General features: G+C 35.9%; 1 protein-coding gene across 14 annotated transcripts in view; it reads right to left on the bottom strand.

Moving 5' to 3' along the window:
* Nucleotides 1-7,389: 7,389 nt before the first annotated feature.
* The window catches only part of LOC127855481 (tubby protein homolog), a 72,836-nt gene continuing 62,036 nt past the window's right edge, over nt 7,390-18,189 (bottom strand). For 8 of the 14 annotated variants that reach the window (XM_052391114.1, XM_052391115.1, XM_052391118.1 and 5 more), the window contains 8 exons: nt 17,975-18,189; nt 17,374-17,589; nt 15,192-15,304; nt 14,067-14,166; nt 12,086-12,184; nt 11,035-11,122; nt 10,275-10,358; nt 7,390-9,878 (listed from right to left, as the gene is read on the bottom strand). In XM_052391114.1, the coding sequence (XP_052247074.1) occupies nt 9,745-9,878; nt 10,275-10,358; nt 11,035-11,122; nt 12,086-12,184; nt 14,067-14,166; nt 15,192-15,304; nt 17,374-17,589; nt 17,975-18,189 (1,049 nt within the window). In that variant the 3' untranslated portion in view covers nt 7,390-9,744. Of the gene's footprint in view, nt 9,879-10,274; nt 10,359-11,034; nt 11,123-12,085; nt 12,185-14,066; nt 14,167-15,191; nt 15,305-15,360; nt 15,474-17,373; nt 17,590-17,974 lie in introns of all 14 variants that reach the window. The other 6 variants (XM_052391109.1, XM_052391123.1, XM_052391112.1 and 3 more) reach the window with 3 other exon arrangements.

Below are 18,189 nucleotides of genomic sequence, written 5' to 3'. Positions count from 1 at the left end.
TGATTTGACCTAGTTTTTGACCCCAGATGACCCTAATACAATCCCAACCCAGATTTCATCAAGATTAATATTCTGGCCAAATTTCATAAAGATTTAATGAAAACTGTGACCTCTACTGTCTACAAAAGTTTTTTTTTTTTTAATCTGACCTAGTTTTTGACCCTAGATGACCCAAAGTCAATCCCAATCCAGATTTTAACAAGACAAACATTCTGACTATATTTCAATAAAATCTGATGAAAACTGTGACCTCTATAGTCTACACAAGGTTTTTTAACCAGGTTTTCCGAAGGAAAAAACTGGTTATTAGATTGGCGAATGCGGGCGGGCTGGCTGGCTGGCGGGCTGGCGGAATAAGCTTGTCCGGGCCATAACTATGTCGTTCATTGTCAGATTTTAAAATCATTTGGCACATTTGTTCACCATCATTGGACGGTGTGTCGCGCGAAATAATTACGTCGATATCTCCAAGGTCAAGGTCACACTTTGAGTTCAAAGGTCAAAAATGGCCATAAATGAGCTTGTCCGAGCCATAACTATGTCGTTCATCGTCAGATTTTAAAATCATTTGGCACATTTGTTCACCATCATTGGAGGGTGTGTCGCGCGAAATAATTACGTCGATATCTCCAAGGTCAAGGTCACACTTTGAGTTCAAAGGTCAAAAATGGCCATAAATGAGCTTGTCCTGGCCATAACTATGTCATTCATTGTGAGATTTTAAAATCATTTGGCACATTTGTTCACCATCATGGGACGGTGTGTCCCACGAAAGAATCACGTCAATATCTCCAATGTCAAGGTCGCCACGACTAAAAATAGATTTAAAAAAAAAAAAAAAACTTACAAAGGGGGTTAATTTTTTTTGGTCATTTCAAAAGTTCAGTTTGAGTTTTCTCCCTTTATCAGATTTTTTTTTCACAATGAAAACCTGGTTTTGAGACAATTTTGTCCCTTGTCTATTATTTGACCTAGTGCCTTGTTGCTGACCCCAGATGACCCAAATACAATCCAAACAGGGCTCCTCTTGCCCAAAAATTTCTGTGGCCAACATTTTAGCCAAATGGAATTTTGTGTAGCCAAATTTTAGAAACTGTAGCCAAAGTTTTAGCAAAGCATTTGCAGGGGTCAAAGTTGGATATTTTGAAAATCCTGAACTTAAACCTGGGGGCCAGGGGGCCGCAGGGCCCTCGGTGGGTCCAGGGGACAAGGGGGCCAGAGGCCCCCGGAAGCTCCTGGATTCGACACATTTAATGGGTGCCTGTACCTGTTCTGGTGATTCTATTTTCTTAAAAAAACAACATACACATATATTTAAAAATCTTCATGTATTTGATAAGGAACACACAAAACTTAGTCAAAAGGCAATCATTCACATGCACCCTCTGTCTGGCATGGACTCGACTGCAGGTGTTGCTTTTGAAGAACCAGATAAAACCTGTATTAAACAGTGGTTACAAATTATATTTTTCACACATACTTTAAAAAAGTCAATAATACATGTTTAATTAATGCAGAATCAAATGTCACCATTTATATTCACAGAATCATGCTGCCAGAAGCCTCCACATACACCTAAGAAAATTGGGTATGGTGGCTTCTGCTAAACAGTTAAAATTGAAAATTTCAGCATGGGTTCCCCTAGTTTTTATCCCAATCGTTGTTTGAATGCTAAATAATTGTATCCTGGTGTGACCCAAATTTGACGATGTAACGGTTACATGAAGCAATATTTAGCAAATAATTTAAGAAATAATGAATGTTTAATAGCACAAAATAATAATTTTAAACTCGGCTGTATTACTTTGAAATGATTCCAAGACAATAATCATCCATTTAATCGATAAAAATAGAACATCGTCGAATTAAGGTGTCGGCGAATTTGGATTACGGTAGGTTGCTCATATTTGTTTTACAAAAAGTAAAAAAAAAAACATTTCTTGCTGCTGGGCTCATATGTTGGGGACAATAAAACATTTTATTTAACTAAAAAAGACCTGTCCCAGTCAGCAAAAATGGCGTATTTGATTGTATTTTCAATTACTGTTAAAATTCTTTTCCTGATTTATGCTTTATTCAAAGGTCAAAATGTTTTAAAAGCTCACAATCAATGAATCATACCTTATTAATAAAAAAAAATTGGCAAATTTGCTAGATCTATCTTGCCGATTTTTGATGCAAAACAACCTAAACAGTAAACTTTAGCAACAGAAAATACGACCAAATTCGGGGTGTTAGTTTAAAAAAAACAAAAACCTACCTGGTTGGTCTTGATGGTTCTTATATTCTTTATGTGATAAGGGCCCTCTGCGTGGAGACGCAATGCCTTCTTCCCACAAGACTGATAATTCAGGGTTTTCTTACAAACTTCTCAAACCGCTTTTCCACAAGCTTCCACTTTTCTCAACCAGTTCACTACCCGCCCGTAGACTACAGCTGGGAATGGCCACCCATTATAAACTGTATGCTGAAGTTTCTTTAGCTACCAACAGGCAAGTATCTCGTTGCCATTTTTCTCAACTTAAGTCTAAACACAGCTTCCCATTCTGCATCAAATATAGGCAAAAAGTACTCAAATTGATTTAAATCGGCAGCAATCTTTAATCAGATGTAATTGTTTATGTAATCCTCTACGATGTACGATTTGTTATCACATCAGTAATTTGTCTCGATGACCGGTGTTAATGCCGACTGCGTATGAATTTTTCAGGTCAATAACACGGCGATGTATTGATGCACAGTCTACAGCTGAAAGCGGTTAATATCTGGGACGGCATGTCAGGAAAAAAATCAATACCGATAATTCGCATTGTTCATTAATTAAGCAACGATTAATAACACTTATCCTTTATGGATTTTCATGAAAGAAAAACCATAATAAATTTTTTTTTATTCTCTTTAATCTGATATATAAACAAGTTTGGAAAGAATTGGATGAAAAATTTGGACTTTATTGCATAAACACCATTTTCTCAATTCAAGGGGAGGTAATTCTGTACTTCATGGACCAATAATGCTCATTTTTTGTAGGGTTCGCGTCCTCATTGATATAAAGACACTGTGCAAATTTGGAAAGGATCGGACAAAAAATGTGGAAGATTTTTGAAAGTTTTCACAAAATAGGCAAAAACGAATAAACATGCAAAGTTCAACGAGCTCCTGCGGCCATGTTTTTTGACGAATCAAATTTCTTTGAACAACTTTTTCAGGGGAGCCTTCAAAGGTCATCCCTGTGAAATTTTTTGAAAATCTGATGAGCGGTTTCTGACAAGAAGATTTTTTAAGGTTTTTACCATATATGGTCATGGCGGCCATCTTGGTTATTTTTTCAAATTTTTTTTAACAATTCTTTTGTCCCATGACCTAGGGATGCTCCGCATGAAATTTAGTTGAAATTGGCTCAATGGTTTAGTAGAAGAAGATGTTTACAAATTGTTTACAGACAGACAGACGGCCGGACGCCGGACGCTGAGTGATCACAATAGCTCACCCTGAGCTATCGCTCAGGTGAGCTAAAAAGTACGATAAGGAGCATAATTCTGTTTAAGTGCAGCACAGAGTTATTGGCCTTGTTGACTCATTTGGTCATATGATGGTCCCAGACATATGTAAATGAATTTCAAACAGCACATATATGTAAAATGAATTTCAACCAGCTCGCAAAGCTTAAAAAGACTTCTTTGTACATACAAATGGGGGCATAATCATGATAGCAAGGCTCGTCAAATGTCTTGTTCAGCGTTTTAAAAAAGACTGTGAAAGAAATAAATTAAGTTTGATTTCATTATCTTTAGTAAGAATAGCGATTTGTAGCTGTTGTATGCAAACATGAATGTTTTAAGTACCAAGGGCCTTATTTCTCCTCAATTTTAGCTTAAGAAAAAATGCCCCGCCCCCTTGGCGGCCATGCGTCTCAACCAACCGGAACCATTTTCGAACTCGTCCAATATATCATTGGAACAAATCTTCTGACCAAGTTTCTTGAAGATTGGAAAATAAATGTGGCCTCTATAGAGTGTTAACAAGGTTTTACAATAGCCATATAAGGAAAAATGCCCCACCTCCTGGTGGCCATGTTTTTCAACCAAAGGGCATCATTTTTTAACTCGACGAAGAAATTATTGGGATGAATCTTCTGACCAAGTTTCATGAAGGTTGGACAATAAATGTGGCCTCAGAGTGTTAACAAGATTTTACTACAGCCAAATATAGCCATATAAGGAAAAAATGCCCCGCCCCTTGGCAGCCATGTTTTTCAAGCTATGGTCACCATTTTCAAACTCATCCAAGATATCATTGGGACAAATCTTCTGACCAAGTTTCATGAAGATCTGAAAATAAATGTGACCTCTAGAGTGTTAACAAGATTTTACTATAACCATATATAGCCATATAAGGAAAAATGCCCCATCCCTTGGCAGCCATGTTTTTCAAGCAAACGTAACCATTTTCGAACTCATCCAAGATATCATTGAGACCAATCTTGTGACCAAATTTCATGAAGATTGGACAATAAATGTGGCCTCTAGAGAGTTAACAAGGCAAATGTTGATGCCGCACAACGGACGACGCACGATGGACAAAAGGCGATCACAAAAGCTCACCATGAGCACATTGCGCTCAGGTGAGCTAAAAAATGGTTTCTTATCAATAACATAAGTTAGTTTGGAGTTATTGAGCTGTACTTTTGTGAGTAGGCAGCTTAGATGTAGACCTCATTTTCAAACTTGTTTAAATTTAACTTGATTAATTGGTAAATAGTTGAAATCTAGTTTCTTGGTATGGGACATAAAATTCTTGTTTTAATTTATAAATTTCAGTTAACATATTTAATAGGACTACCCCTACTACATACTAGTCTATTCAACTTTAAATAAGTATTTGTGGTCAATATACACTGTGACTAACAAGAAAGTTAATTAAATTATCTATGTGGATGAACAGTTGAGCATGCTATCGTGCGGCAGCTCTTGTTTATTGTTGATATTTTGTGTATGAACAAACACACAAAATCATTGACTAGCACGTTTGCCAAAGTCTACGATTTAATTGACAAGTATTTATTTTCCAAATACAATATCATCTATTATATTTAAAAGGACCGATATTATATGACGCTCCAACAGTTTATCCACACATTAAAATAGTACCTGAAATGATGGCGTTAAAAAATTGATAACACAAGACCTTCCACATCTTTAATATTTATGGTCAATAATATGCAACATGAAAACTTACATATACGATAATATTACATTTAACTGATATGCTGTTACAGTCACTTGAACCACACATCTGTACACATAGTACATCTGGTAAAAACAGTACACAGCCGAAAAGCCTTGGTAAAACAACAATGGTTTGTTTGCACATTTTTAATATAAAAAGTACCTTTGGAATAATTTTGTCTGTCATAAAAGTCAAAATGAAAGCTGATAACTGAACAGGTATGCTCAAATTTGTGTTTGATTAATATCCAATCATTTAAAACCAAACACAGAACAACTACAGAAAATGAATGTTGAACAATAATTTGCAAGTCAATATAAAAATATGAATGTTAACACTTACGAAAATATACTTGTTCATAATTCACTTTTCTTTGCTCTTGATTGAAATAAAATCCAATGGCTTTGCTGTGATTATAGGCCGTAAAGTTCTTTGTACAATCTAACTTATATATTTCAGAGTAAAACAAGAGCTGTCACCATAGGATGACTTATGCCCCCTATAAATGCTTGATAGAAGTTATGAGCTTTTTTTGAAACCTAAACGCAGATTTCCAAACCTAAACACGGACCCTAAGTTCAAGGTCAAGGTCACAGGGCTCAAAATTTTTGTGCGTATGGAAAGGCCTTGTCCATATACACATACATTCCAAATATGAAGGTTATATCTCAAGGGACATAGAAGTTATGAGCATTTTTCGAAACCTAAACACAGATTTCGAAACCGAAACGTGGACCCTAAGTTAAACGTCAAGGTCACAGGGGTCAAAATTTGTGTGTGTATGGAAAGGCCTTGTCCATATACACATGCATACAAAATATGAAGGTTACATCTCAAGGGACATAGAAGTTATGAGCATTTTTTGAAACCTAAATGCAAAGTGTGACGGAAAGACGGACAGACAGGCAGACGGACAGACAGTCCAATCACTATATGCCCTCCTACCGGCGGCATAAAAACAAAATATTTATCAAGTAAACTAATTGACTTCAAATGCTATTTAGTGCCTGAACGAATTTTGTTCAATGTACGGAAATATAAGGGTATTAGGGTCCATCCACTTTCACTTTTTAGCAATCTGACACACCAAGACATACGGGAAAACAACAACAAAATATGCACATATACAAATATATAAAATGAAGATAATGTTTGACAAACAATATTAAAATACAATCATGATAAATTATAAGCACACATAAAAATTAAAATAAAAATAAGGTAAAAATAATAAGGGACGGCATCATAAAACACTGTACCACTTTGCAAACAAATTAGGCAGCCTATCTCTAGCAGAGAAGCATTCTGAGCTTAAATTTTATAAAATACAAAGTATTCGTCTAAAATTTACTTCATTATTACTTTAACCCAGTAATCAGTAATGACTTACAACCGAAATCAAAATAATAAATTGCATGCTTAATATTTTTGACATGCTACAACAAAACTATAGGGATTTTTCTTCTCCATCATCATATCAAACTCCAATAGTATTCAGGGGCAGCTACTCTGTAATTATCAGTACAATTCCTTTGAAACACATATGGCCAGTGGTGATGTGTGACAAAAATAAAAAGTAAAACTCGATAAAACTGCCAACATTAGAAATGGAATGGGAGCACGTTTGTTTTTAGTTCCATAACCTAAGGAGGATTTCTTTTTTTCTATTCCAGAAATATATAGTATGACTGTTTGCAGCCCAGAGTGACAATCTTCTCTCTTCTTTATCATAATGAACATAATATTTTCATACGTGGAACATACATGAAATATGAAATCTAGGTGGACTGAACTTCAAACATTTTAAACTACACAAATATCTATTAAGTTTGTGTGTTAGGTACCAGGGCTTTTTTTCCCCCTGTTTTTGTGAAGCAGCCTTGGCCCTCCCCCCCCATTTTGTGAAAAAATGAGTCGCCAACTGTTCAAAATTGTGAAACACTTAGTCACAAACTCTAAAATTGTGAAAATTAAGAGTCGCAAACTGTTTGAAATTGTGAAAATTTGAGTCGCAAACGTCTTGAAATTGTGAAAATTTGAGTCGCGAATTTCCCAAAATTGTGAAAAACGGCAAATCTCACAGAAAGAAAAAATCCCTAGGTACCATTTTACCAATTGAGCGGTGCTCTCAGAAAACCAGGCTTGATGAATGTAGGTTAAGTATTTCCCAGATTAGCCTGTGCACTCCATACAGGCAATGGAATTATTTGTTGGAATGGTATTTCTTCATAACAAAAATCTAGTCTAGGCAGAAAATGTCCTCCCTGATTAGCCTGTGCAAACTGCACACGCTAATCTTGGATTACCCTTAAAACAAACATTAAGCCCAGTTTTCCCATAGCTCTGCTCAATAATAATAACAGGAGGCATAAAAGTAAGACTTTTAAAGTCCTATATTCCGTAAAAAGCTACCATATAAAGGAAGGGGAACCCCGATAGGGCAAGGGGTGGGGAAGGTTGTTAAAAGACAAACACAGAATCTTTTGCAAATACCTCCTCAGTGGTAAAATAAACTGTGAAAAACAAAATAAATGATAATTGATATAAATAAATAATACATAATCCCTGTTCTGAGGTCAATATTCTGGACATATTGTGATGTTTGAAGAATGTTTCATGCATCACAGTTTTTAACGAGAAATATATAATATTTTGAAATAAATTTAGCTATAAATAATCATAACTCTATACAGAGCAATATTTTGTAAACTTAATATAATGAAGATAAAAATATATCAATAAAAGCAAAGAAAATCACAGTAAATACATGACTGTTTTTATTTGATTAATATATATAATTTTAAACATGTATTGGTATATACATAATGTACAACCAAATGGAATATTGAAAATAAAAAAACGTGTACACTACTATCAATAGTAGTGACATTTAAACAGTAAATATTTGCGCTGTAAAGCTTTAACAAACCAAATTGACAAACAGACATAGCTGGTTGGTGGATCAGATAACAATTTAAATACATATTTATGGACAACACAACTGTACAAATCCTTTGTCCAAGGATTTGTTATGGGGAGGGGAGATATCACAATATTGAGTAACAATACATGCAAAATATATTGGATAGAAACATTGTGGACTTCTCACTCTTACCAGTATACAAAACGGTCAATAACTCTCAAGTTAGACAAATATGAGACAAGAAAATGATGGACTTATTCACTACATGACAGTGACAGACTTTGTAGTAATGATTGTGAGTTAAAGCTATGTAAAATGAATAAGCAGTTTTAGCTTAAGTCGAAGACATGCATATTGTGCGAAAAATGCTTCAATGATTTTTGCAAACACATGACTCACAAATACATCGTCATCGTAAATACACACACACACACTGTCTTAACTCTTTCAGTGCTGCAACCGAATTTCGAAGGCCTTTGCAAACAGTTTGGATCCAGATGAGACACCACAGAACGTGGCGTCTCATCAGGATCCAAACTGTTTGCTATTCTGATAGTATTCTTTGAAAAAAATCGAAGAAAATGCTAATTTTAGAAATTCAGCAGACGACATTATAGCAGACAACAAATTTCCCAGCATGCAAAGAGTTAATAATTCAAAAGTTTAATAATTTTACAAATGATCTTTTACCCGCTTCCTACACCAATAAAATACATTATGTAACAATTGCCAACATGCTCCTAAAACTGTCAAACACGTAAAGGGTAGAAAAGAAGATATAAATAGGAAACAAACCTTATTATTATGAAACAATGTAATGCTGTTATGTTCAAATGTCTAATAAAAAATTGCAATTCTCCGTAAGGTCTACACTAAACATGTATTCACAAGTATACTGATATGTTTCCATTTTGAATCCCATTATAAGATGCCAATTATATGAAAACAAATGACTATATGAAGTGGTCCCATTAAAATCTTTATATTGACGATATGCTCAAACAATTCCAATATTTAAAGAAATAATCAGTCAACTGTTAGGGCACCTAAGTTTTTTTTTAATTAATCATAAACAGTTCTTAAAATTGAAATCTGAACACTTTGTGATGTTAAACAATTAAAAAACCCATCACATGTCAATATAAGCACATTGGGAATGTACATGAAGTATAAACTTATTGCAAAATTCACCATAATAAATTCAACTGTTTATTTGTTTATATTACTTTTGGAATAACTCTCACATGATATTCATTAACAATTATCTATAATGAATTACAGAAACCAGCAACAGTAATCGGACAACAATGATTTTTCTTCTCTATTATTTTCTTGTTGATTGCACTGGTTGCACTCATTGTAGCATTGCATTCTGGGCTACTGGCGATGAATCAGCAAAAAATTGGTACAGTAAAAACTGTTTCATCCCCATCAATACTGAGAGCATTGCTTTGAAACTGATTTTGAATGAAGATATGAATATTATATGCACTATTATCCTGATAGCTGTTTATATCACCACAGCAATGCTCCTTTCTGACATTGCACTTGAATCTTCTACCATCTATACAATGCCAGGTGGGTGGGGCATGTTATTCGCAGGCAAGTTTGCTGTCAAAACTGCTCAGGGCTATTCCAAATGCTTGTAACGCGCACATTGGATAGTTAAAGTCCATGGTAAACACGTCTTCCGCTACTCGGCCAAACTGCATCACGATATAGTCCACTAAAGAGAGAAAATCTCACTGGTTTATTAAGTGACCCCAGCAGCTTTAACTAGAAAATTATTAAAACTATAACCTTGAGAAGACAACAAAGTCAAATACCCGAAAATAGAAAAAAAATCATTACATTATGCTTTTTTACAAATACCTTAACATCATTTAAATCTTTTACCTTATGTCTGATTATTTACAGGACACTTAATGTAAAACTCCAATTTAAACTTTGAACAAGAAAAATTAAGCTACTTATTCCATCTGCACAAACATTTGTTAGTTCATTTGAAAATCAAAATAATTTGCGCTGAAAAAAAATGTAGGTCAATAAACAATGATTGTGTGTTCTAACAAGGAAGTATTTCAGAACAAGGATGAAATTCAAGACTCTAAACAACACCTACTGTCGTTATCGTGAACAATCTGGAAATTTTTCACAGAAGCCTGGGTGACGCGTCCATGGAAGTTCAACACATAAGACTGGGTCTCTGTGAGAGAAAAAAATTATATGAAACTCACTCAGTGAACAGGCTAATCAGGAAAGACACTTTCCGCCTAAACTGGATTTTTTGCTAAGAAGAAAGTTTAAAGATAGTTTCTTCTTAGCAAAAATCCAGTTTAGGCAGACAGTGTTGTCCCTGATAAGCCTGTGCGGACTGCAAAGGCTAATCTGGGACGACACTTAACGCATATGTATTAATCCCCCTTTTCACAGAGCCCATACAGTCAACTTTCTAGTATTGCACACACAATTTTTTAGTTGCATATCATTAAACAATTACTACTATACATAGAAATTGAAAAGTTTGGTTAAATATATAAGCGCAAAGCTTTACTACATGTAGAAATGATACCTTAAACTTGACAAACTAGTATAACATGTGATACTTTCATCACAGTACAGAGTGTCTCTAGTTTCTCATTTTACATGCATAAATATTCTACATTAAGAATGCTCAATATTTGTGTAACATCATGTGTAAATTCTTCATATACTTGATGCCTCCAGCTAGAGCTCCAGACTCTTTGCATGGTGCTGGTTTACACCATATATATCAATCCATAAAATGTATACTATCACTCATCATGCAACACAAACATGTGGCTATACAAGTTGTAAAGTAAATATGGCGAAACCCCAAAGTGAGATCTCTAGAAGCCTACCTTCATTCCAGACCGGGCTCTTGTTGTGCAGCTCCAGGATGTTGTCCATATTCTTCCTCTTCCAGCGCTCAATCAAACCATCATGGTCCTATAGATAGGGCACATAAATTGAGTCATGTTCTGAGAAAACTGGGCATAATGCATGTGCGTAAAGTGTCATCCCAGATTAGCCTGTGCAATCTGCACAGGCTAATCAGGTACAACACTTTCCGCTTCTATTACATTTTTCGTTTAAATGATCTTATCAAAAATCAAATTTAGGCAGAAAGTGTCGTCCCTGATTAGCCTGTGTGGATTGCACAGGCTAATATGGGACGACACTTTACGCACATGTGTTATGCCCAGTTTTCTCAGAATGCGACACACAAATTTACCACTCAGATACCACTTAGACAAGTTTGTAGTCCCTTACAAAATCAAATTAAATTAAAGACCTTTCAGAACTTTGTTAGTTAAATAAAGTTTTAATTTCCAACACTAAGATACTGATGAACGGCAAACAGTATAAAGCAAACAGCATAAAACGTTTACAGACTGCTAGTAATTCACAGCCAGTTCGTTTTTTTTTAATGCTGGTTGCATAAATCCATTAAACTTTTGTTCTGAGTGGGAAATGGTCAAACTAAATGATAAACACCTCCAATTTCCTAGGTTTCATAAAATGCAGAATGGTCCACAAAGAACACAGTATTTCAATAACCTTGAAGTATAGCCTTTGTAACACAAAGTACTACATTTCTAATTTACTCATTGTTTGATAAGCACATCTTATTGCTGATTAACCTATCTGTAGCAAAAAGTTGGAAACATTTCAAAAGCAAGTGATGTTCCTAGATTATAACAAAGTGTTGCTAGTTGCAGTTTGTTTGCTATATATACAACCATTTTCTGGGAAACTGAGATTAAGGCAAGTGAGTTAAGTGTCGTCCCAGACTAGCCTGTCCAGTCCACACTGCAAACTACACAGGCTAATTTGTGACAACACTTTACACACATGCATTAATGCCAGTCTTTTCTAGAATGGTCCAAACTACACTGCGAGGTCACGTACATTAACTGGCTTGATGTCCACCCTCTCGTGGTCAAGGTTCATGCCTGGAATGATGATGGTCATCTTACGTGGACCCTTGAAGCCCAGCACGTTGGTTTCCTGGAAACAGGGGAGACAAACTATTATATTGGATATTTGATTTAATGTGATTAAGATTCAAATTGTATTACTTTGTGGTCCTTCAAAATTGTAATTATTGTTTAATTTCATACATGTAGATTACAACAACATACGTAAACGGTTCACTTTTACATGTCAGATATAACGAGTCTTGGTTTAAATATCTGTAAAGTTCATCCTTTGCTTGATTATAACATTTATGCAAAATACTTACTATATTCATGTATTTTTTTATTTAATTATCATTTTGTTTTACACTAGAAACTGTAATATTAATGTGAAACAAGATTATGTTCTGCTTTGTTATATTGAACACAGTGACTTAACCCTTCAGTCCAAAAACCACACCAAAAGGGCTATTATTTTATTGTAAATAGATACAGGACTATTCCATCCCAACCCTATAGCCTCTATTCAACAGAAGATAATGACGCTTCGGCTAAAGTAGCACAGTCTGTTCAGGAGCAACCCTGTCCCTAAGAAGGCCACAAAGTTTTGAGTGACTTTATAGCAGAAAGCATACCTCCTAACCAGATTGCACTATAGCCCAGGCTGGTCAGGAGGAACTAAGTCACTAAGAAGGCCACAAAGCCTTGAGTGACTTTATAGCAGAAAGCATACCTCCTAACCAGATTGCATTATAGCCCAGGCTGGTCAGGAGGAACTAAGTCACTAAGAAGGCCACAAAGCCTTGAGTGACTTTATAGCAGAAAGCATACCTACTAACCAGATTGCACTATAGCCAAGGCTGGTCAGGAGGAACTAAGTCACTAAGAAGGCCACAAAGCCTTGAGTGACTTTATAGCAGAAAGCATACCTCCTAACCAGATTGCATTATAGCCCAGGCTGGTCAGGAGGAACTAAGTCACTAAGAAGGCCACAAAGCCTTGAGTGACTTTATAGCAGAAAGCATACCTCCTAACCAGATTGCATTATAGCCCAGGCTGGTCAGGAGGAACTAAGTCACTAAGAAGGCCACAAAGCCTTGAGTGACTTTATAGCAGAAAGCATACCTACTAACCAGATTGCACTATAGCCAAGGCTGGTCAGGAGGAACTAAGTCACTAAGAAGGCCACAAAGCCTTGAGTGACTTTATAGCAGAAAGCATACCTCCTAACCAGATTGCATTATAGCCCAGGCTGGTCAGGAGGAACTAAGTCACTAAGAAGGCCACAAAGCCTTGAGTGACTTTATAGCAGAAAGCATACCTACTAACCAGATTGCATTATAGCCCAGGCTGGTCAGGAGGAACTAAGTCACTAAGAAGGCCACAAAGCCTTGAGTGACTTTATAGCAGAAAGCATACCTCCTAACCAGATTGCATTATAGCCCAGGCTGGTCAGGAGGAACTAAGTCACTAAGAAGGCCACAAAGCCTTGAGTGACTTTATAGCAGAAAGCATACCTACTAACCAGATTGCACTATAGCCAAGGCTGGTCAGGAGGAACACTGTCCCTAAGAAGGCCACAAAGCCTTGAGTGACTTTATAGCAGAAAGCATACCTACTAACCAGATTGCATTATAGTCCAGGCTGGTCAGGAGGAACTAAGTCACTAAGAAGGCCACAAAGCCTTGAGTGACTTTATAGCAGAAAGCATACCTCCTGACCAGATTGCACTATGGCCCAGGCTGGTCTGGAGCTACCCGGGCCCCCTTCAGCATAAGACTTATTTTTGCATAATGCAGCTCAAATAGTTTAACTGGAACCTTTTGGAACTGCATCTCCAACATATATGACAAAGATAGACATAGAACATGGACTGAATATTTAATAACTTTTTATCACAAAAGCTCACTATCACAATGGAATTGTGTCACTGTGTTGTACAATAACAGTAACTCAATACCAAATCTACTTACATATACAATTCCTATCAGTTCTTTTCTTGCTTTGTCCATGCCTTGCTTTGGGTTTTCACCATGGTCATACAATGTAAAATGAGTTCCAAGCAAGTTTGACCTATAAAATAGAAATTAACGTTTAATATTTTGTGATAAGAAATGTGTGTTATAATGTTATATTTCAAATTTTGTTCCACACCTATCTGCATAAATAATGGACATACTTAATTATTATAATAGTTAAGGTTTCATCAGAATTGATATTTTACTTAAATGCTATTAAAATAGACATTTGTAACACATTAAAAATCCATTAGCTGTTACTAAAATGGTAAAAATGAGATAAAATAGAAAGGTGTGAAAAGATTGGAAAATGACTTAATATAATAAAGGGAAATAATAATATTTAATATGCATGGTCCAGAAATATACCAGTTTTTGACAAGAGAAAAACATCTTATTAAGATATTTTGTTCTATTTACGAAATGAGGAAAATGGAAAAAGAAATATTGAAAGTGGTGACATTTAAAAGGAAAGAGTCAATAGTTAAAAGTAGTAAAGAGTCAATCTCTAGAAAAGACTATGTTATAAGACAAAACTATCACTACAGACTGCTACAAGCAATCCCACAATAGGTAGAGGGGTTCACAAATCATTTGACAGCTGTGTTCATGGAAAACTGGGCTTAATGCATGTGCGTAGTGTCGTCCCAGATTAGCACAGGCTAATCAGGGACGACACTTTCCGCCTAAACTTCATTTTCATTAAGGAGGGACTTCCTTGAAACTAAAAATACCATTAAAGCGGAAAGTGTCTTCTCTGATTAGCCTGTGCGGACTGCACAGGCTAATCTGGGACAACACTTAACGCACATAAATTAAGCCCAGATTTCTCAGAACAAGACACAAATTACCATTATGTATTATACTGATAATAAAAAAGTAAAAAAGAAACAAGAGCTGACAAAAGAAAAATTTCCCCAAGAAGTCCCTTTTTTTTCAAACACAGATTTTTTCATTCATTTATCTTTGTAAATTATCTATGCACAAGCCCAAAATACCAAGTGATTTGCAAATGAGATATTCAGAGGGTACAGGTTTTTTTAAGCACACAAGACACACTGTGAAGTGGGTGGGATATACCTTAACTTGCCCACAAACGCGTCCCCACTGCGCGTTAAATCAATAGGGTCAGTGGAAAGAAGGTAGTTTGATGTTTTAGACTTCTTTCTTTTCCGACCCGCCAGTAAAAATACCTGCAAATCAAAATCATGCAATTATGACGTTATTATAGATGAAAGAGAATAACTACCTTAACTTTCCGACATATGAATCGCCAGATCGTGCAAGATCTGTTGGGTCAGTAGAGATCAAATAATTTGCTGTAGCGCTCTTTTTACGTTTTCTACCAGCTAATAAAAATACCTGTAAAAATATTAAAAGAAAAATAGTCATATAGATTCAATAAACAGATTTAGATTGTTTTATTAGGAAAACTATTTGCACAAATAATGAGTCCATTAGTTTTAATCAAATTTAACAGAAGATGTTAATGTATTCCATCATGTTCCATTGTATGAATTTTAAATTGTCATGTCCGAGTTTTTATAACAACACGTCAGCTTTTACCACTTAATATAATTATACACCAGATAAGCAAAAGAAAATACATGAACCAGTTAATGAAATAATTCATATAATTAATACACAAGTACCTATTTTAAACAAATACATATTCCAGTTAAGAAATAAATTAATAAGCAACAAGAGTTCCGCGGTCGGAGATGACCGCATTGAAGCCGGATTTTTGATTTAAATGACAGGAAAGTACCTTTCGTGTTTTTGTCAATGCAATACTTAAATTACTGAAATATTGTTCAAAGGTCAAAATGAAATGTAAGTAGTTTTCAAGGCATGAGCAAACCTTGTGTTATGTTTTGAATGACCTTGAAATGACCAGTGGTCATCTAAGTGTGCTTGCAAACCTTCATGTCAAGTTTGAAGACTCTATGTCCAAGCATACCAAAGTTATAACAATTTTAACATTTTAACATTTAAGGTCACAGTGACCTTGACCTTCAAATGAATGACATTGAAATGACCAGTGGTCATCTTCTAGTACTGGCCAATCTTTATTTCAAGTTTGAAGACTCTAGGTACAAGCATACCAAAGTTATAACATGAAATAAGAACTTTAACATTTTTACATTCAAGGTCACAGTGACCTTGACCTTCAAATGAATGACCTTGAAATGTCCAGTGGTTACTTACTAGTTCTGGCCAACCTTCATGTCAAGTTTCAAGACTCTAGGTCCAAGCATACCAAAGTTATAACAACTTTAACATTTTTACATTCAAGGTCACAGTGACCTTGACCTTCAAATGAATGACCTTGAAATGTCCAGTGGTTACTTACTAGTTCTGGCCAACCTTCATGTCAAGTTTCAAGACTCTAGGTCCAAGCATAATAAAGTTATAACAACTTTAACATTTTTATATTGAAGGTCGCAGTGACCTTCACCTTCAAATGAATGACCTTGAAATGACCAGTGGTCATCTGTTAATCCTGGCCAACCTTCATGTCAAGTTTGAAGACTCTAGGTCCAAGCATACCAAAGTTATACCATGAAATAAGAACTTTAACATTTTTACATTCAAGGTCACAGTGACCTTGACCTTCAAATGAATGACCTTGAAATGACCAGTGGTTACTAACTAGTTTTGGCCAACCTTCATGTCAAGTTTCAAGACTCTAGGTCCAAGCATACCAAAGTTATAACAACTTTAACATTTTTTATATTGAAGGTCACAGTGACCTTGACCTTCAAATGAATGACCTTGAAATGACCAGTGGTCATCTGTTAATCCTGGCCAACCTTCATGTCAAGTTTGAAGACTCTAGGTCCAAGCATACCAAAGTTATACCATGAAATAAGAACTTTAACATTTTCGAGCACGCCGCCACCCCGCCCGCCCGCCCGCCCGCCCGACAACATCAATCTATAAGCCGAGATTTTTTCGAAAAAAATCCGGCTAATAAAATTAAAATATTAGGCAATATATGAAAAGATATATTCATTTTTATTATTCAAAATTGTTGTTTTTTCTTGTTTTATATCCAATCACTTGCCTTCACCCAGAAGCTAACGTATGTAAATATATGAGCCCTGTTCTACGAGGCAACTTTTAGCTTTTATGATATTTGCTTGTTTTAAGAAAGTCACTTTTCCACAAAAATCAAGTTTAGGTGGGAAATCTGGGGACCACACTTAACGCACATGCATTAAAACCTGCCTAACCCAGCTCATACATATCAGTAGCATACCCTTTTTCCATCCTCCCTCTCCATATGCAGGAAGTAGGTCGGGTACATGCCCCGGTCGACGCCCTTCTTGTCGCGTGTGATCCTGCACTTGACTGTGACCCCCTGGGGGGCAGGGCGCATCACAAACTCGTCCAGGTTATCCGTCATGTCGGGGCTGTAGGTCCGGCCTGCTGCCCCCTTCGCGTCGTCATCATCATCACCGTCCGATTCATTGTTCTGAAATAAAAACATACTAGCTATGATTTTTTTTCCATGGTTTATTAAAAAAGTTAATATTTGGATAAAGATACATACTGTGAGCATAATAAATTATCCTTAAAAAATATATCATATCATATCAATTATAATAATTCTTAATACTTAATCATAACAAGCTAGATTATTTTTTTTCCATTGTCTAACATTAAAAAACATAAGGATCAACAAACTGACTTCAAAGCACAAAGCATGTTTTGTATATAAAATTATCATCATGTAAACTATACCAAAATTATGTACTATTGTTTTAATACTAATTACTTAATACATAAACCATGTTCAGTTCCACACAAAAAGCAAGCACCATAAATTAACACTACAAAACTCCCCAGTCCCCCAGTACCTTATGCTTGGCCATCTCCTCCAGATTGCGAGTGCTAGCGGTCCTGGGTGCACCGGGTACTGGACCTACGGGCATGCTCTCCAGCGCGGGCTCCTCGTCTGGGTCTTCAGGGCTCTCCTGCTGACTGCCGCGGGTCGCAGGGGACCGAGTTGGGGTCGCCTTCTCCTTCTTCTTTTTCTTCTTCCTACCGCCAGGTACCGGCTTGGAATCTGCTG

The sequence above is a fragment of the Dreissena polymorpha genome, chromosome 13 (assembly GCF_020536995.1).
Source record: "Dreissena polymorpha isolate Duluth1 chromosome 13, UMN_Dpol_1.0, whole genome shotgun sequence".
In the NCBI taxonomy this organism is placed as follows: Eukaryota; Metazoa; Mollusca; class Bivalvia; order Myida; family Dreissenidae; genus Dreissena; species Dreissena polymorpha.
The sequence above is the reverse complement of the archived record's forward strand: the minus strand, read 5'-3'. Positions and strand labels throughout refer to the sequence as shown.